A 20,096-nucleotide genomic window follows, 5' to 3' on the forward strand; every position below is an offset into this window, starting at 1 on the left:
CGGAGCTGCGGGGGGGGTGTATAAATAGGGAAGGGGGGACGTGCATCCTCGGCTGGGTGAGGGGGGGGCGCTCGGCACAAAGAAAGTGGAAAGTTTGCTGCGCGGGGCGGCCCGGGCCAGGGATCCGGGTGCGCACGTGCAGGGCCGGGGGCGCCGGGGGCCCCCCACGCCGAGCTCGCCGTTTCTTTTTTTTTTTTCCCTGCAAGCGAGAGGGGGGGGTGTTGTTGGTATCGCCCCCTCCTTCTCCTCCCCCCAGGGGTGAAAGTGCAAGAGGAAGTGCAGCCGCTGCCATCTTTCCTCCGCTCCGAACACACGGAGGCCGGGGCCGCAGCGCCGCCGCTCCGCCGCCGCCTTCGCCCGGCCCGGGGAAGGGCCCACCCTGCCGCCGCCACCGCCCGCTCGCTCCAGCGTTCGCCGTCGCCACCGCCCGCCAGGCTCCCGGACCAGGCCCGCGCTGCCGCCCCCGTGCGCGCCCCACCGCCGCCGCCTTCGCCTTTTGTTTCCTCCGCTCCGGCGCCCCCGCCCCGGCTCGCGCTTTGCAGGGGACGCAGCGCGCGCCCCCAGCGGGCCCGGGAAAAGCCGCGGCGCGCGCGCGCACGCCTGCGCGGCAGACCCCTCCGCCTCCTCCCCGCGCGCGCGCGCTCCTTTTGGCTGCGCGCCGGCGCCGCCTGGCGGGCGGGAGGGGAGGTGGCAGGCGCGTTTGCAGGAGGGGCGCACCTCTTTGCTCGCGTACCCCCCCGGAGGTAGACCTGGGAGGGGAGGCGGGCAGGCGGAGAGGAGAGAGGAGCGCTCAATCCAGCAGGGGTGGGGGCAGCTATGTGGGAGGTGGTGCGCCCTGCGGTCTAGACAGTCCGATTCGGGCAGGGTGCGTGTGCGCTCGGCGCACCTGCGAGACTACAGAGCCCCGGGCCGGCACGTGTGGGGAGTGTAGATACGTCCGTTGCGCCCCGCTTCTCGCTGCCTAGGGGAAGGGAGGGGGGCGGGCAAGTGCCGCGGCCCGGTTTGTGGGGAGGGGGCGGCGGCCATGGAGCGGGTGAACGACGCTTCCTGCGGCCCATCGGGCTGCTACACCTACCAGGTGAGCAGGCACAGCACGGAGATGCTGCACAACCTAAACCAGCAGCGCAAAAACGGCGGGCGCTTCTGCGACGTGCTCCTGCGGGTGGGCGACGAGAGCTTCCCAGCGCACCGCGCGGTGTTGGCCGCCTGCAGCGAGTACTTTGAGTCGGTGTTCAGCGCCCAGTTGGGCGACGGCGGAGCTGCAGACGGGGGTCCCGCTGACGTGGGGGGCGCAGCGGCAGCCCCAGGCGGCGGGGCTGGGGGCAGCCGGGAGCTGGAGATGCACACCATCAGCTCCAAGGTGTTCGGGGACATCCTGGACTTCGCTTACACTTCCCGCATCGTGGTTCGCCTGGAGAGCTTCCCCGAGCTCATGACGGCTGCCAAGTTCCTACTGATGAGGTCGGTCATTGAGATCTGCCAGGAAGTCATCAAACAGTCTAATGTGCAGATCCTGGTGCCCCCTGCCCGGGCAGACATCATGCTCTTTCGTCCCCCTGGAACCTCGGACTTGGGCTTCCCTTTGGACATGACCAACGGGGCAGCCTTGGCAGCCAACAGCAATGGCATCGCAGGCAGCATGCAGCCCGAGGAGGAAGCAGCCCGGGCTGCTGGTGCAGCGATTGCAAGCCAAGCGTCCCTGCCTGTGTTACCTGGGGTGGACCGCTTGCCCATGGTGGCCGGACCCCTATCCCCCCAACTGCTGACTTCCCCATTCCCCAATGTGGCATCCAGTGCCCCTCCCCTGACTGGCAAGCGAGGCCGGGGCCGCCCAAGGAAGGCCAACCTGCTGGACTCAATGTTCGGGTCCCCAGGGGGCCTGAGGGAGGCGGGCATCCTTCCATGTGGCCTGTGTGGGAAGGTGTTCACTGATGCCAACCGGCTCCGGCAGCATGAGGCCCAGCATGGTGTCACCAGCCTCCAGCTGGGCTATATCGACCTTCCTCCACCGAGGCTGGGTGAGAATGGGCTACCCATCTCTGAGGACCCCGACGGCCCCCGAAAGAGGAGCCGGACCAGGAAGCAGGTGGCATGTGAGATCTGCGGCAAGATCTTCCGTGATGTATACCATCTCAATCGGCACAAGCTTTCCCATTCGGGGGAGAAGCCCTATTCCTGCCCAGTGTGTGGGCTGCGGTTCAAGAGAAAAGATCGCATGTCCTACCATGTGCGATCCCACGACGGGTCGGTGGGCAAGCCCTACATCTGCCAGAGCTGTGGGAAAGGCTTCTCCAGGTGAGGAATGGTGCTCCCTACCCCATGACCTATCCTATTCCTGCCTCATGGGACAGTTTCTTGCTGAGATGGGGGGGGGTAGGATTTGTGGGAGTCACTTGACCCTCTAAGGCTATAACAGATTTGGGAAGAGCATTTTAATGGCCCTGGTTTTGTGGCCAAGTGCTGCTTTCTCTTCCCACGGGGAAGTTCTGTGGCACTAGGCGTGCCCTACTGTCTGTCTTCCTTTGGGCCTTTTGGGAAGGGGCTGGATTCCTCAGGCCACAGCCACTGGGCCTCACCATTCTTCTCCCTGGGCTCCCTTTGTGTTTCCGGCACCAGGCCTGGGGCCCCCTCTGGGGGCGGGAGGCTTTTCCTCCAGCGACTTTCCCTGCTTGAATGGCTGCTGAGGGAGGGACTGAAACAAGTGTATCTGGGACTCCTTACGCTCCATGCCACGAAATCCCCCCACCCCCACCCACAGGGCACTAGCTATCCTGGATGGGCAAACTCAAGATTCGTCCCTCATACCCTCATGGGATCAGGGGGCACGGAGTTCTGTACCCAGAGTCTCATAGCACCAGAATCTTTGATCTGCTCTGATCTGATGGCTCCAGAGCCTAACTGGACCCACAGATACCCTCTGTGTTTTCAGGACGAGAGGAGGGGGCCAGAATGTCTTTTTAGATTCACTTATTAGTGAGCCCGATAGGGAACTGAGAACTTGCCTGGGAGCAGAAGATTGTTTTGTTTTTCCTCTTAAGAGAATATTCAGAATAAAAGGCTGGTTTTAACTTGCCTGGATACTGAGGACCTTGTGGGTATGTGAACCTACGGATGGAGAACTCCCTTGGAGGGGCCCCAACCAGAAACCAGTCTTACCGGTCAGGCAGCCCCTGCCCACCTGCTCTGGCGGGCATCTGGTTTACCAGCCCAGCTGGGGACTTAAGGCTCTATCCCTTGGCCTCTGGGGACTGAATTCCATCCGGGTGGCATTCATTGGCTGCCCTGGTGGGAGAGCCTGGGGGAGGGGAATACTGAGTTTCTAAGGGGCTTTAGTAAGGACAATGAGTCACACATACCCCCTCCCAGAAAGGCTTCAGTAAGGCAGCCTTGTCTCATTCTAAAGCCACCTCCTCTGGTTCTAGAAATCATTTGAGCTGGGGCAGGGGAGGGGGGGGTGGAATGGGTAGGCAAGGTCAGAGACAAACACTCACTTCCCTCCCCCCTCTAGAAAAAAAAAAAAACAAAACGGGGCAGAGAGGCCTGGGCCTATGGAGCTGGGTGGTGACTTTTTCTTTGTCATGTTGGGATGGGGAAGAGGGAGTCCTCTCCACTGGTGTGTGCAGGTACAGGTGGGGAGTCTGGCCAAGTGTGGTCCCATCTTTTGAGGTCTTTTTTTAAAAGTCTCTCTCGGTTCTCTTTTCCAGGCCTGATCACTTGAACGGACATATCAAGCAGGTGCACACTTCTGAGCGGCCTCACAAGTGTCAGGTAGGGGTTGGGGCCAGGGCAGATGGGCTGAAAGAGAATGCTGCTGTTCTCACAGCCCAGCCACAAGCCAGCTGATATGTGTGCTGGGCCGGCTGACTGACCACCACCGCTTTGCACACCTCCCCCTCTGTCCCTCCACCCTCCGTCTGCTTTTCTCCTTTGTTCTTCCCCCCAGCCCCCTCCCCACCACCGCTGATGTCCCCTCCCTCCTGGTTGCTGGGTCCTGGTTCCCACCCTGTCTCTGTCTTCGCTCTTTTGCTTGGCTTTCCTCTTCTGGCATTTGCCAGCTCCTTGGATGGTGGGCCACATTGCACGAGTGTCGTCCTGGGGGCACTGGCTCCCCATTGGGCCTAGCTTCTGGTTCCCAGCAGTTTGCAGGAGCCACCGTGGAGCGGGAAGTGTTTGTGAAGAGCTCCTGGTGGTCCAACTAATAGTGCTTCCCCCTTTCTGCCAGGCAGCCTGACTTTCTGGGTTCCTTGAGCTTAGGACACAAGGGGTGGCAGTAGGAACGACAGTGTAGGAGGATGAGAGTGGATGGTCTCATTCTTTGAGCACTGGCACCTGTTTAACCCATCCCGAGCCATATGTGCAAACAGCCAGGACTTCTGAGGGCTGGGGAGGAAGGTGGCTTCCTCTCCTTGTGAGCTCTTTGTGTAGCAGTGGGTAGGGAAGGCTGGGCAAGATTCTTACCCTTGGTTTGTGTGCTTCAGCAATATCTGGGGGCCTTGTGGTACCCAGAAAATTGCATGTCCTCTCCTGGCCACTGAGCATTCCTGTGTGGATGGAAAACACCTCTATCTTCTCCTTGACCATCCCCCTTCCAGTGCCAAGTTCCCGCCATCTGAGGGGGAAACAGAGTGGTGGGGTTCTGGTATAGCCTCTGGTAGGGTAACCTGCTTCTCTTATCCTGTTGGTGGCAAGGAGGGAGGGCTCAGGGAGACCTGCAGGGAGGAATGGACGTGCTGAAAGTCGGGCATCGAGGGAGCCCGGTGTGGACAGTGTTCACAGCCAGCCAGGCTAGGTGGCCTCCCCCCGAGGACGACGACCCAGGGTGGGCATGCTGGGATCCATCTGTGCCTCGCTGCCTTCTCTCTGTCTCTGACTCTCTAATCACAGAGCACATTCTGACTCTCCCAGGTAGTGTGCTGAGCAGCCTGGCAGAGTAGGAGGAGCCCAGAGGGCAGTGGGGTCATGCCCGGTGGCGTAGGGGGGTAACCTGCACTCTCTGCCCTTTTTCCAGGTGTGGGTTGGGAGCAGCAGCGGCCTGCCGCCCCTGGAATCTCTTCCTAGCGACCTGCCATCATGGGACTTTGCCCAGCCTGCTTTGTGGAGGTCGTCCCATTCGGTTCCTGACACCGCCTTTTCCCTTTCTCTAAAAAAATCATTCCCAGCCCTCGAAAACCTGGGCCCAGCACACTCCAGCAGCGCTCTCTTCTGCCCAGCCCCGCCGGGATATCTGAGGCAGGGCTGGACTGCCTCAGAGGGCAGCCGGGCCTTTACCCAGTGGCCTGTAGGCTAGCCTGGGCCTCCCCAGAGAAGGGTTTTCTGTGGAGGGGAATGGGAATGGCGGTTGCTCTGAGACCCCTGCTTTTAGGAGAGGCCAGCGAAATGGTTCCTGCCCACCATGCCCAGCTCCTTCCTGTGTGCTTTGGAGTCTTTCCCAGCTCAGGGACCCCCCAGGTAGTAAGGAGCTCCTTTCTGGGTCCCCCCACACCCTCCAGGTTTCTTTCTGGGTTCTCTTGCCTTTTTCTCCCCCTTTAACAGATGGCACCCCTGGGTTTCTGTCCTTGCCTGGGTGATTGTAGAGGTTGGTGCTTTCCCAAGAACCAAGTCATGGGCTTACGAGCTTCCCCTCTCCTAGCATCACGTCCTGTAAGGCATGGGGTTTCTAGAATGGGGCTTGGCCACCCCTTCCCCAACTCTAGGGGTGAATTCCCCTCCAGAGGAGAATGGAGCAACTCCAGCTGGGTCAACCCATGCTGCCCTCTTCCCTTCCCACTCAGACAGGTCCCTCCTTTCATTTCTGGCTAGTGAATTCAGCTTCTTTGTTTTTGAGGTTTACTAGCAGGTCTGCTCAGGAACTAGACTAACCAGTAGCTTTATACTGGGTCACCCCAATATATGGCTTTGGGGGCTGATAAAGCAGATGTAGATTCCCCCTGCCCCTCCCCGGATCCCAGTGAGATGCCCTTTAGCCCCTGCTGCCTCCGCGGGGATAACAGGAGTGATGATAAAAGTTTTCATTCTAACATTTGAGGCTTTGTGTGTTTTGTCCTTGGTCTCTGTCATAACACTGACATCATTGTCCCTCGGTGTACGTATGGAGCCTACTCCTGCCCTGCCCCCACCCCGCCCCGCCCCTCCAGTACACAGACCTGCTGGTCCCACCTCCAGCTCCATTAGCCAGAACTCCCGTAATGATGACCCAGCAGGTGAAGATACGCTGGCTGTCCTGCTCTGGGCAGGCTGGCCAGTGTGTCAGTGCTTGGTTAAACAGCGGGGGCATCTGTTTGGCACGGTGTATATTCTGAAAGCACGAGAGGTGAAGAGATGGCTCCCTGGGAGTTGGTTCCCTGGGCAAGAGCTGGGCCCAGGTTATACCTCTCCACATTTCCTGATGCCACAGATGACAGAAGGGGCCAGTTAGAAAGACTGGTGCCACAGCTTGAGTGAAAAGACCATCTGAATGTTGGGGTATGAAGCCTCAGGCTTGTCAGTGACACACAAATCTCCTCAGGGCTTGGCCTGAGTGTCCTTAACCGGCTCAGATGCCTTAGGCGCCGCTGCTGGCTTAATGGCTACAGTGGGGCTGGGACATTTCCCCCACATGGAGTTCAGCCTGAAGCCCAGAGACTAGAGCAACTCAAGACCTCTCCCATACTTTTAGTGACCCCACTTCTCAGGGGCTAGTTGGGGTGGTTTGGGCTGGAGGATAGCTCATTAGAGAAGGAGTGAATTGAAGTGAGGGCAAGGGGCCTGACACTCACAAGAAAAAAGGGGCCAGCGAGGCCAATGGCACTGGGCCTCCATGTATTGCCCTTAGACTTTTCCAGGGCTATAAAAAAGACTGCTTGAGACTACACCGCCTCCCCCCACCTCCAGGCTGCCAGACTTCAAAGGCCACCAAAGTTTGGGTGTGCGCTAGTGTCCCCAATACCATTTGGGCCCCATTTCTGAGCTGCTCAACTCTTATGAAAAAAAGCTTTAGGCATTCTGGGATGGGGAGAAACTTAGGGGGTGAAGGGAGCATGACTGAGACTCAGTATTGAGTGGGGAAGACCAGAGGAGACCCAAGCTCAGGGTTGCTGGGCTGGGACCTGGCAGGTGTGCTCCTAACAACAATAGGCTGCCTGGGCACAGGGCCGAGGCCAAGGTGGCAGCCATTCCAAATATCAAGGGTGATCAGAGGATGCTGTCCTGGCTCACTCTTGTCCCATCAGGGTTGCTGTGTCTTCTCTCTGTCTCCAGGATGAGAAGTGCCTTTCTCCTGAGTGGCCCCACTATACAGATACTAAGTGTCCCCTTCTTTGAGATCTGTCTCTCCTTTGGCCACTCTTCTGTGTCGTGTGACCAGGCTCTTCATGTTCTGTGTTGTCTGAACTTCTGACAGGCCTAGACTCAGGCTTGTACACTTCAACAATTCCCCGCCCCGCCCAGAAAGCCTTGGGGACTCAGCCATGAAAGGTCAGTTCTGGCTCAGAGGAGCCAACTCCAGCTTGGCATTGTAATATAGTGAAAGTTCTTGTTGTATTTGTGAGTTTGGGGTTTTTTCCCCCTCCGAGAGGCAGATTTACATTCCTAATTATGTTTGTTCAGGCTAAAGTCAGCTTTCATTCCTTGAGAGATAATCAATGGGGGAAAGGATTCGGCTTGGTCTGGGATTTTAATTTTGCCTAGCTAATCCCTCAAATGGATAATATACTTGTGGATAATTGAGGTTTGTCTGTCTGTTATATTTAGGTAGCACAGTATGACAGACAGTGATAAGGGACAGACCCCAAAAGGAGGTTGGCAGGAGAAACAAGGGGTTGCTTTCACGTTCTCCCAGTGGTGCCTCTCCCAGGGACCGCCGAAGATTCCGAATGTGTGCCTTCACCGCTTTTTTTCTTTTCTTTTCTTTTTTCTTTTCTTTTCTTTTAAAGATTTTATTTATTTGACAGAGATCACAAGTAGGCTGAGAGGCAGGCAGAGAGAGAGAGAGAGAGGAGGAAGCAGGCTCCCTGCTGAGCAGAGAGCCCGATGTAGGGCTCGATCCCAGGACCCTGGGATCATGACCTGAGCCGAAGGCAGAGGCTTAACCCACTGAGCCACCCAGATGCCCCTTCACCGCATTTTCTTATACCTGGCCCATGTTTGGTTCCTTTGACTTCTTAGGCATAGTCCACACTGCCTCTCGTTAGAGGGCTCGTCCTCAGGTCACTGGTTGGCAAAGCTGGCAGATTATCCCCAGATAACTTGTCAGGTGCACCCCCCTCCCTTGGGGTGTTTTTGGCAGCCCTTGCTCTGGTTTACAGGGCTGGTGGGCTGGGTGGAAGATGGAAATGTTCCCCTACTGTCATCTGTGATTGGGTCAAGAGGTCCCTGACTGAGGAGGGGACCACCCGTGGCCAGGAGACCAAGTGCCCATGATGCTTCCTGAGTCACCTGAGTGCTCCAGTTTCTCTGCACAAATGCTGTCACCTCTCCCTTTCAGGGGAGTCCTGGCCACCGCACACACTGTTAAGAAGCATCAGTACCTTTCCGTCAGCAGAAGCTATATCCCAGCTGAGTCTGGAGATGGGAAGAGCACGGCTCAGGGGCTGGTTCACCTCCCAGCCGGCCTGGATCTCCTCAGGCCTCTGTCTGCCCAGCTGTGGAGTGGGGAAGGGAGGAAGACCTCAGGGAAGCCGGGAGGGTAGGTTGGCTGCTGGCCTGCAGTGACAAGGTTTTGACCACAGCTTCATCTAGTAGCTGAGTCATGTGCTTGGGGATAATCATTCTCCAAACTCAGCTTCCTCATTTGTCAAATGAATCAACTCAGTGGATAAAACAGATAAAGCCAGTATTTCATTAGCAATAAGGTATTTGGTTCAAACGGGTAGCAGTTGCTTAGAGACGATGACTGAAAGCAGCAGAGCCTATCCTGATGCACACAGACTTTGGGACTGGAGTAGGAGCCGCAGCGTCTTTAGTCTCAAAGACAGTATCCCATATACCGGCTACTTGCTCTGACTGTATACAGTAAGGATATAAACATTTGTACATGGTGACAGTGGTCAGACATCTACCCTGAGGTCCTGGGATCTTAGGAGGTGTCTCTGTCAAACAGAGACAGCAGGTGCACCTCCATACTAGTGAGTAAATGGGGTGGTGGGTCTTCAGTGGGTTGATATTCACGCTGTAATGCATTTAAAGGTGAATGTTGCTTTCTTGTAGGAGTTTTAAAATAGTAAGCACACACACACAGAGAAAGGAGTCAAACTTGACATGAACCTCTGAAACATCTCCATGGAACCAAAATAGTTCTGAAAGTCTCCAGACTGAACTCCCCCAACAACTTCCCTGACATTCTGTGACCTCCAGGACTGGGGTGCCTGGGCAAGCCCCCAGATGAAGAAGGGCTATTGGAGAGGTCACGGACTGAGACTGAGTCAAGGCCTCAGGGACAGGAAATGCCTGGGGACCTGAGGCTGCCTCCTAGGATGCTGGTGCTGACCCTCAGCTCCTGAGTCATCCGCTCCTGGGATCTGGCTGAGAGCTTGTGCTCACACCATGGTTTTCTATGGCCATGTTCTCTTGGAGGGTAATAACACGGCCTGTCTCGGAGGGCCCCTGTAAGGATGGATTGCATGAGATGAGTGCCCGTACGCCAGGCAGGCGTAGAATGCACGCTCGATCAATGTGGGGTGGTATTCTTGTCATTACCAGCACTTCCCCAGCTTAACGTCCCACAAATGCTCCTGAATCGTGTGGCCTTCCTTCTCTCTGCTAATTCTCACATTAGCAGAATTGACACTGTCGTTTTATGGGCTGCTTTCTCAGTACAAACTCCCCAGAATATTATAAGGAGCCATCTCTGTGCTTTGTCCTGCCTTTCCTCTCCGTTTCCCCGTGGCCAAAACTAATGTCACGTTTGATTTTTTATTTTGTTTTCTAACATCACTTTTGAATAAAGTGGAGAAATTGAATTCTTTGTACAAAAGCAAATAGGGAAAACCCAGGATGGAGGACAGGAATCTGTTCATATGCCAACTTACCTTCTATACATTCACTCACAGTCGGTGCTACTGAAGTCAATTCTTGTTTAAGAGTGAACAAATGCCTCATCTTCATTTTGTAAAGGAGCATGACACCTAGTGTGCCATGTTCTGGGCACGTTGTGGTGGCCAACTCAGGGGTCTCAGGAGGAGGCATCATGGGAAATAAGAGCAGCTTACTTGCCTTCTGGGGAGGAAACGTGGGCCACACGTGAAGCTCTCTTTACACAGGGATTCCCTGCGTTGGCAGGAAACAGATTCTGTTTCCTGGTGTGCTCAGTGGGGAGTCAGGAGTGTGATGCCCATTTGCACCTCATCTTGTTTTCCTTTCTGCCCTCAGACCTGCAATGCGTCTTTCGCCACTCGAGACCGGCTGCGCTCCCACCTGGCCTGTCATGAAGATAAGGTGCCCTGCCAGGTGTGTGGGAAGTACTTGCGGGCAGCGTACATGGCAGACCACCTGAAGAAGCACAGTGAGGGGCCCAGCAACTTCTGCAGTATCTGTAACCGAGGTAATCTCCCTTCTATTTCCTCACTTCCAGGGGCTGGGCCTGAGCTTGTGTGGGAGGCCAGGGGTGTCTTGATCACCTTGCCTCAGACTCCACTCCTTGCACGGCTGGCCCACCCTTCCCACTGAACGATAAACACCTTCATCGCCCAGCTAGCCCCACCTCTTCCTTCCCGTCCTTGGGATGCTTGGAATAGGAGTTCCCAGGAGAACAGCAAGTGGAACGGAAGGAGAGAGCACGGTTTCCAAGCCTGGGCTCGTTAACACATGTGCTGTGCAGATGGCACGGTGGATACATTTCGTAGACACCACTGAACTCTTGAGGTCAGTGGGAGAGTCGTTAGGCCCCAAGAGGTGGGGAACAAAGGGGTCCTGCTTGAGAGTTTTTGCTGGCTGATTCACTGGCATGTGAAATTCAACAACCAAGGAAGGAGGTTGAGTCTGGAGATGGACAAGGGGCAGAAAGTTTCTAACAGACGGTCAGAAAAGAGCCCAAACCCAAGTAGACTGTGGCCTTGATGAGACAGGAAAGTGGAATGTGCTCTGAGCAGGACAGCGTGCTTGAGGCCGAGGTTGGCCTAGGTGGAGTCTGGCTCTGTGGCCCCAGTGCTGTGTTGATGACGTCAGGCCTAACCCTGAGCTGCCGCCAGGGCTTGTTGGTGGTTGGAGGGCTAAGGTTTGTGCCGTGCAAGCACAGTGTCAGCGGAGGAGGCTTGCGCCGGATCTGTGCTGAAGGTGGTCGGGACAGCCGTCTGTGGTGGGTGCGAAGATGCTTCTGCACGGTGCGCTTGCTTTGGCCAGGTGCGGACGTTGCTGGGAAGTCCTTTCTCCTGGGACAGTCTTGTCCCGATGCCTCTGGAAGTCTTGGGTGTGGCTTAGTGGACTGAGTACTGAACTGGAGTCAGGGGACTCAGGGTTTAGTCCACACCCCTCCTAACTTGCCCTCCTGCCTTGCCCTCCACTCTGTGACCTTGAGCTCTCCCTTCCCCTTTCTAAGCCTCAGTGTCTTCCTCACTTAAAAGGGGTTAAGAACACCCGCACCTTGCCTGCCTCGTGGGGTTGTTGTGATGATCCCAGGAGACAAGGTAGGTGAAAGTTCTCTGAACTCCCCACAAGGAGCTGCACACTTGGGAGGTCCCGTCCTTACACTCTGTAACCGTGTTAGGAAAGACACAGCTCCCTGTCTCTGGTTTGGAGCACAACACCCCTGCAGTCCTTGGCTGGCACCTTTGGGGGCCTGTGCTGTCTCCACGTGGCCTGAGGCCACTGGTGGAGGGAGACTGCAGGGTAGCTGGGTGTCCTCGGTGCCCTGGAGCTGGGGCCTTCCTTGGGACTGCACACCTGGGGTTTGCCACGAAGTCCACTGGATACTGGTATTTGTACCACCGGGAAACCTGCTGTGAGAGCGGGGAGGCAGTCATAAAAGCTTCTGAAGCATCTGTCCTATTTTCTGATGTGTCAGTCGGACCCTTTCTGGCAGGAGCTTCCCCTGAGTGAGCGGCGAGGTTGTGCGCAGGGAGTTACCAGACTGTGGCCGACCATCTTGACCGTGGCTGCCCCAGCTCTAGAAAAAAATGGTTTCTTATCTTGCTTCATCCTAACTTGGCTTCCTGAGAGAGCATCCCCCGCCCCCATGCCTCATAAATAACTAAACTGGCAACGTGCTGTCCGCAGGCGCTTGGTCAAGTTTTCAAGCCTGAGGTTCTCCGTCTGAGAACTGAGGTCAGAGACCAGAGGCAGGAAACCAGTGAGAGTGGAGGAGGATGTTAATGGTGAAACTCAGAGCCTAGCTCAGATTGCAGAGTGGGGCAAAAACTGGGTGGGAGACCCAGGGCCCCAGCCCCGGGGGGCCCAGCTGAGGAGGAAAGAAGAGCTGAGAGCAGCAGGGAACAGCAGGGAAAGTCGACCCAGTTAGGAGACAGCTGATGTGGCAAAGCCAACTACTGTCACACGTCATGACTTGGGCAGCAGCCAAAGGCCATGTGACTGGGCTGGGGGAGCCAGAAGCGTCAAACCAGAGCCCGCCTTTTCTCAGTAAAGCCAAGCCTTGATCTGGATCATAGGCTAAACCCCTTTGGGTCCCAAAGTCAGAATGGGAAGTCCCATTCCTCCAAGAAGACAAAAAGAGAGCTCTGGTCCAGCCTTCCCTAGGCATACAGAAGGAAGAGAAAACAATTTTGGTCTGTATCAGAAGAGAAGCGACAGGATTCTACTTCAAGACTCATTTATTGGGCAGAAGTAGGAGGAGATGACTCCTGAGGAAAAAAAGAAAAAGAGGAAGAGGAAGGTGGTTTGTCCAGGAAGAGGATAAGGATACCAAAGACATCAAGACCCTGGAATCAGAATGCAGAAAACTCTGGGTCATCCTTCATCCTGTCCACCACCAAGGCTGTGATACAGGACAAGGTACCAAAATAAATGAATGTACTTGTCTCCATAAGGGTTCCAGCAAAGGCTGGTGTCGGCCAGATGGTGAGATGGTTGCGGCTGGATCTGGTGCCCTTTGAACCCCTTCAGTAGCAACAACTCCACTGCTACAGATCTGCCATTCTTCGCCACACAAATGACTCTTCACCGCGAAGCACGAGAGAGAACAGAGCCAGCCTGCTGGCTCTTAACCACACATATGAGACAGATGACCTTGTCTTTGTCCTAGAGACGTATCGGGCTGTGGGGCATACCATCCATAGAGGAAGATTATTTGCAGTGGAAGGAGTTACGATGGCTAGAAAAGCTTGTCTCCTCATTTGCAAATCAAGAAATGAGTTGAACGGTGGGAAGGAGAGAAAGACCTGGTTGAGCGCCGTGATTTTCTTCCTTACTTTCTAAATTTCCATAGCAGGGTCTTTGTATGTGCACATGTACTGGTATGAGAAAGAGGGATGGCTTGTTGGAAATCTGCCTTTGATGGAGACAACATTAGAACTCAAACATCAATGCTTAAACGTAGACAAAGCCTTCTCCACGGTCAGAGGTGAGCACACAAGTTGTTACCTGTGGCAGTCCCAGACACAGACAGCCTGCCATTGCCCTGGACTGAACTGATACAAACCTGCTTAGTGCCTCCCTCCAGCACAGCTCTGTTGGGCATGACCCCATCAGGGTTTGGACAAGAAGAAAGCAGTCCCTGACCCCTGGGTAGATGTGAAACTTGCAAGAGGAGATTTGCTTCTGGAGTGCAAATTGCAGTGTACCGAGCAAGAAAATGCGGTGCAGGAACAGTAGCTTTGGTTGTAAATTCTTCATCTCTGGAGTGCGAGGGAGGGCGACTTGTTGGTTGTAGTGAAGTCCCGTGTGTGCTCACTGTCTTCATCGTTCTGGTGCCTGGATCATGCTGCCTCTTTGGTTCGTGGTTAATCTGGTGAATGGGCAGGTGAGTTCAGAATTCCGGCTAAACATTTCTGGCTTCAAAGATACATTCTTCTCAGAAACTCGACTACTGTTTTAGCCCAACATTTGGCTGCTGAGTGGCTCTGTGTTTAAGTTCTGGGCTTTAAGTGGCAGCTGTGGATCCACTCGTACCACCCTGCCATGTGGTTTTGCTATAGTTAGTACAGTCTGCAGCTGGGGTAAAGTCAGGAGGACCCAGCCATGTGTTCCTCAGACTGTTTTTCAGGAAAACACAGCAAATTTTCATTGAGCATCTGCTCTGTTCCCCTAGTAGATCTCTTCCCAAAGGGAGTAAATATAATAATTCCTGGTGCCCCTTTCTGCCTTTCCCGTTCCCTTTCATCTCAGTGGACCTGCCCTGGTACACCGTGGAGAGGGCCTCACACCACTTCACAGGAATTAAAAAGCAAAAGAAAATCCCCTCCAAAGTGGAGTCATGGTGTCACTAGAAAGTTGTGATACCTTATGCTGGTTGCCAGGGGCCATAGCAGCAGTCCCAGGGGCAGGGCTAAGGTCCCCTTTCCTGTTGGCTTGTCCCTTCATTCCTGACTGAAGCCTCCCTCTTGTATGGGACCCTTTTAAGCCAGTCTGTCCCCTGTGATTGGCCCGAGGCCGACTACTTGGCCCCACCACAGGACAACTCGCTGTGCTAGGCAGGGCAGGACACCAGCAACTGGACCAGCTGAATCTGTAAAGTAGCTGCATCCGGAAAGAAAGGAAAATTCACTCAGTCCCCCTTTCCTCCAAAACCACCAGCTGCCATCACCAGGGGAGTGTTTGTTGAATAAGATTTCCACAGGTTAGCGCCTGTCTGCTAGCAGCTGCCGTTCTAACCCACCAATATGGCAGAGAAGCACAGAAGTGTAAATGGTGATAACGAACCTACCGTCGAAATCCAAGGGATGGTTCCAGGGCCAGGGCCCACTGAAGAGTCTGCTCGGCTTAAGGACATGGTGGCACAGGGTCCTGGGGTTGGAGCCCAGGCTCTGCCGTCTAGTAGCTGCACGTGTGACTGCAAGTTACTTAACCTCACCAGCCCTCTTGTTTCTTCGTCCACGAAACAGGTGTACTCACAATTCCCAGCTCATAGGGTGGCTGGGGGAGTTCTACGGAAGAATGCATGCAGTGTGCTGGGCCCTGGCATACCATTAGCACTTGCTGAAAGTCAACCTTTATACTGTTCCAGCAGCATTTGAAAGGCCATGACAAATCGGATTTTTAAAAAATAAGTCTTATACAGACATTATGTAGTACTCCGCAGCCTCTGACCTGTTAAGAGTGGATCCCACTGTTCTCCTAGAACTGTAATTTTCAAGGGGAATAAAAGCACTTGAGAATGTGTCAGCCACATCTGGAGTAGATTAAAGGGCCCTAGTGCTCCAAGCAGACCTTATGCTAAAACGCTTCAGTTCCTGCTGAAGGCACGTTCCGAGCCTCGACTACGGTGGAGCTGGAGGACACAACTTCCTACAAAACCCAAGTCCGTATCCTTTGACTGGCCTACCTGGTTTCATGCCCTCAGACCTGTGGCTGGTGTGGAAATTGGCTCAAGATCTACTCTTCTCAGCCTGAGACGCTACCCGGCTCCAACTGACCGGAGCCTCTGGGTTGGGCTGCTGCAGCCTCAAGAGGGCTGGATGGCGCCTCCTCCAAAGTAAAGACAAAGACCATCCCGATGGCTGCTCCAAAACCCAACCAGAAAGATGACCACGAATAAGATCTGACTGAGCCCCTTTAGCGTAACTTGCTATTTCTCTTGTTCCTCGGAAGGTCTGAAGAGTTATTAAATCCAGTTATTCTGAAAGTGAGAAAGTAGCAAAATAGAACATGTCCCGCTAGCTAGAAGAAGGGAGACTTCTGGAGGCCATCCTTCGGGATTTCCTCTTGCCTCCATCTGGTCTGTTGTGCAGTTTACCTTATACGTGTCCCGCAGGCATTCTCTTGGCTGGCGTCCTGTGACTGCCCTTGAGCCTCATGACTTTTCTGACAACATTTCTAGCCATGGTCTCTGCAGCTGACCTGGGGCTGTGAGACACCTTCTCCAGCCACTCACTACTGAGGCACCAAGCAAGCCTAGAGGCGCTGGGCCTCTGGCCCTGGCAGGAGCAGTATCTCAGGCCACACTTCCAGGCAGCCGGCCTCAGTCTTCCACCGCAGCCTTGCAGAGCGGGCTCTGCAGAGAAGCCGATCAGAGGACAGTGCCACCTCTCCTGAGCCAGGTGGCTTCTGTGGTTGCAACCGTCTTTGAACCGACAAGGGGGCCCCTTCTAGGTGCAGCTGACCTGGGAGTGCTAGCCAGAGCGGCCAGAGGAGAGGCATGGGGGAAGCAGAGAGGTATCTCTGTGCTGGCCGCGGGATCTCATCTCCTTTTGTCTTGTTTAGGTTTCTCCTCTGCCTCCTACTTAAAGGTCCATGTTAAAACCCACCACGGTGTTCCCCTTCCCCAGGTCTCCAGGCACCAGGAGCCCATCCCGAATGGGGGAGCAGCGTTCCACTGCGCCAGGACCTATGGCAACAAAGGCAAGCGACCCCTTGCTCTGCACTTTGCTTCTCTGCGCAGACTGTGTTGTGGGGGCGCTGGGCCGGGCGTGGGGAGGCGGGAAGGCTGCCGGCTTGCTGGCCGCCTCAAGGAGGCTCTGAGATCTGAGTGGCAGTGGCCTCCAGGACGAAAGTCACAGTGGGTATCTCACTCCAGGGCCATGAGTGAGGCTTTAGGGCACTGCCAAGATCCAGCCCCCGCCTCCTCTTCCCCAGCCCTCCTCCCTTGCTCCTGGCCAGCCCCCACCATCTGGAGCCCTGCAGGGATGCCCCGGGCCCAAGGCTGGAAGACAAGCCCTGCATGATGAGTCACTCTGGGCCTGTCCGTTGCCTGTGGCCCTTTAAGGATGGTGTGGAGCTGTGGCTGAATGCTTTCTTTTCCTTCCACCCTGTGGGCAAGGGGGAGCCAAGGGCTGGCTTCCCCCTCTGTAGGGGTGACTGGTTGCTGTGAGCGGCCCTTTCTGGAGGGCCTCTGGCTGCGTTTTTGAGATGCATGGCGATAAATGAGCTCCGTGACTGCCTCTGACTTGGAACTGGTCTGCAGAGAGCTCCCCAGGCCCCACCTTCACTTGTTGTCTCAGGTTGTTCTGTGGTATTTCACGTTGTCGCCTTGGGGATGATGCCAGGGGCTTGGCAGATGGCAGAGATGGCATGCTCCACGCTCCCATCACAGACCTCCCTTCCCGGCATGGCTCTTTGAACCCAGGCAGGAAGCTGCTGATCGGTGGACTGCAGTGTGGGCAGGGCAGGGCAGAGCAATGAAGATTGTCTCGAGGCCCAGCTTGTCCTGAGCCATGCGTGGGGACAGTCAGCTGACTGAGTTGTTCAAAGTTGCTTTTTAATCTCTATGCTTTGGCCACTTGGCCCTGGGTAGGTTTTGGCAGCAGGAAGGCGGTGAGGGCAGGGCTTGTGTTTGCAGCATTGGGAAAAGGACTGGCTTCTGTCTCAGCCACCAGTGGGGTCTGCTGGGTTGAGGACCTCCAGGCTCTGGTTCTGCCTTGCTAGGGCGCAGCTAGTCCGGTGTGGAGGTCAGGCCATTGCTGTACCTGCTCAGCATCATCAGAACAGCCGTCTTACCCCCAGGGGCAGCCAACAGAGCACCTAGGAACTGGGGGGTCTCTGAGTTGTTCTGGGTGGAAGCAGTGGAGGTCCCCTCTCCGTACCCTCTTCCTTGAAGCAGGCTGAGATGGTGGTGAGCGATACACGTGCACCTGCATGAAGAGTCCGCGGCGAGGGAGGCTGGCAGCCCCAGGGCCCTGCTGTCTCACCCCTGTAGGCACACCAGGCTCCCAGACTGACCAGCTGAACCTCTGGGGGTTCTGCCAGGGTGGTGGCTGGCCATCCGCTGCCCTCCACAGGCCTGTGAGCTGGCCCTTCCCGACCCCTCCAGGAGGGGACATCTCCAAAGCCTGGCCTCATCTCTCCTATGTGTTTTGTTTTTTCCTAGAAGGCCAGAAATGCTCACATCAGGATCCGATTGAGAGCTCCGACTCCTATGGTGACCTCTCGGACGCCAGTGACCTGAAGACGCCCGAGAAGCAGAGCACCAATGGCTCCTTCTCCTGTGACATGGCAGTCCCCAAAAACAAAATGGAGTCTGATGGGGAGAAGAAGTACCCCTGCCCTGAATGCGGGAGCTTCTTCCGCTCTAAGTCCTACTTGAACAAACACATCCAGAAGGTGCATGTGCGGGCCCTTGGGGGCCCCCTGGGGGACCTGGGTCCTGCCCTCGGCTCACCTTTCTCTCCCCAGCAGAACATGTCTCTCCTCGAGTCCTTTGGGTTTCAGATTGTTCAGTCAGCGTTTGCGTCATCTTTAGTAGATCCTGAGGTTGACCAGCAACCCATGGGGCCTGAGGGGAAGTGAGGCAGATGCTGTGTCCCCACGGAAATGGCCACCGGGGACTGCTGAGAAATGCTGTGAATGCGGAGGGAAGTACTGTCTTTGGGTTCTGTAGCTGAGAGATTTTTATTCGTTTTTAACTCCCCCTTCCCCCAAACCTATCACCCCCCACTTTCCCTCCACCACCCATCCCCTCAGTGGTCTTTAGAAATAGATTCTCATCTGATACTCTGCAGGAATATCTGCGAGACCTGGTATGGGGTAAGGGCAGAAAACACTACATAGGCCTACAAGGCAACACCAGTCCCAGTTTCTCTAATGGGCGGAAGCTGGAATTTCTGGTGCTCAGTTCTTAGTGACCCCAATTCCAGACCCACACCTGATGGCATTCTGGGACCGCGGTGATTTGGGTCCCCTCCCCCTTCTCACATCCTTCAAGAGAAACCACATCTAGGGTCTCCACCCACTTACACAAATACAGATGCCCAACTGTTTTCAAGGAAGCTGGAAGCCTACAGCATCCCATGGACCATGGGGTGAGTGCCCTCTGAGAGCCCCTGAGCTTGACTCTTGACCTGGGGGGCCCCAGACCTTTCTCTGAGCCCTACATGGAGGCTAGCATTTTGCTACTAGGACAAGCTCAGCTATTGAGGACATCCCCACCCCAAATTCCAGTTCTTATGTGATTTTAACCATTCAACTTGCTGTTGGGTTTTAATTCTCTAATTATTATTATTATTGTTATTATTTTTTAGGACCAGTTGTAGTGAATTGCTACTGAAAGCTATCCCAGGTGATACAGAGCTCTTTGTAAACCGCAGTCACACGTTAGGGTTAGTATTAAACTTTGTTTAGATGTACCATAATTAACTTGGCTAGTTGATTGTTTGAAGTCTATGGAAGAAATAGTTTTATGCAAAATTTTAAAAATGCCAGTCTGATCAGGGAGATGTAGGGGGTTTCAATGTTGTTGGTAGTCAGGAAGGCAGGAGAGCTGGCAGGTGGGGACATCGTGTACCTCGGCTGTGTCACATGTGAGCAGGCCCAGGTTGACCTGGTGATGTGAATTGATCTGATCAGACTGTATTAAAAACGTTAGTACGTTAATCCACATGCTCCCCTGAGTCCAGTTTTTCAGCCATAGGTGGGGGGCCCAGAGGGAGGGCACCTGGGGTGGGGCTGGGATCCCAGGAGACCTCTCTTCCTCCTCTTTGTACCAGCTGCAGTGGGACTGATAGGTGGATGTTCCCACTGAGGACTCCGCTGCCAGCATGCACCCGTTTGTTCGACCAATACTCACTCCTTGTTGTCCTCACTGCTGTGTGCCAGCCCCAGCCTCAGGCCACCTTGGTGAGCAGGACACCTTTGTGGAGTTTACTGGGAAAGAGACTGTTAACAAGTAAGCAGATTTAACCGTGAGTTCAGGTAACAAGAAGTCCAGGGAGAAAAACGGGGCAAGGTGAGGACAGTGACAGAGGAAGGGTAGGTAGAGTGGTCCAGGAGGGTGAGGGGTAGGGAGTGGGGCTCTGGGAGAGAAGACCTGGACTTAAAGAGGACCCAGTGTAGCGACCCGCTAGGAACTAAGGAGGGACACGGGCATGGAGAGGATTCTCATGGCCAAGGGGCTCTAAGAAGTTCAGCAATGTGAACCCCCCTCCACCCCCTGTTACCTACATGGTTAAGTAAAAGGTTGCTGCACCCTTTGTGGTGAATGTATGAAGAGAAGGAGGAAGAGGACAGCAAACAGGAGGCAAGAAATGAACACAAGAAAGCAGTAGGAGCAAGAATTGCAGCAAGAGGGGACTGGCCAGCTT

The 20,096-nt window shown here is 55.0% G+C and overlaps 1 protein-coding gene across 5 annotated transcripts; it reads left to right on the forward strand.

The window, feature by feature from the left end:
* The first annotated feature begins 368 nt into the window (after window positions 1-368).
* PATZ1 (POZ/BTB and AT hook containing zinc finger 1) lies at window positions 369-19,393 on the forward strand. Of its 5 annotated transcripts, none has more exons than XM_044243879.1 (5): window positions 369-2,295; window positions 3,705-3,768; window positions 10,345-10,516; window positions 16,285-16,422; window positions 17,888-19,393. In XM_044243879.1, exons 1-5 carry the CDS (start codon window positions 1,025-1,027, stop codon window positions 18,304-18,306), a joined length of 2,064 nt encoding a protein of 687 aa, XP_044099814.1. In that variant the 5' UTR covers window positions 369-1,024; the 3' UTR covers window positions 18,307-19,393. The 5 variants fall into 5 exon arrangements, with proteins under 5 accessions (XP_044099814.1, XP_044099815.1, XP_044099818.1 ...); XM_044243880.1 differs by having other exon boundaries at window positions 17,891-19,393; XM_044243883.1 differs by having other exon boundaries at window positions 16,350-16,422; window positions 17,888-18,007.
* The last annotated feature ends 703 nt before the right edge of the window (window positions 19,394-20,096 follow it).

This window comes from Neovison vison, chromosome 3 (genome assembly GCF_020171115.1).
Source record: "Neovison vison isolate M4711 chromosome 3, ASM_NN_V1, whole genome shotgun sequence".
Taxonomy (NCBI): Eukaryota; Metazoa; Chordata; class Mammalia; order Carnivora; family Mustelidae; genus Neogale; species Neogale vison.

Bases quoted from the DNA above. Each gene is read 5' to 3' on its own strand.
- PATZ1 (XM_044243879.1), top strand. From the start codon at position 1,025: ATGGAGCGGGTGAACGACGCTTCCTGCGGCCCATCGGGCTGCTACACC. The intron at 10,517-16,284 runs GTAATCTCCCTT...TGTCTTGTTTAG, and splicing joins CTGCAGTATCTGTAACCGAG to GTTTCTCCTCTGCCTCCTAC. The intron at 16,423-17,887 runs GCAAGCGACCCC...GTTTTTTCCTAG, and splicing joins CAGGACCTATGGCAACAAAG to AAGGCCAGAAATGCTCACAT.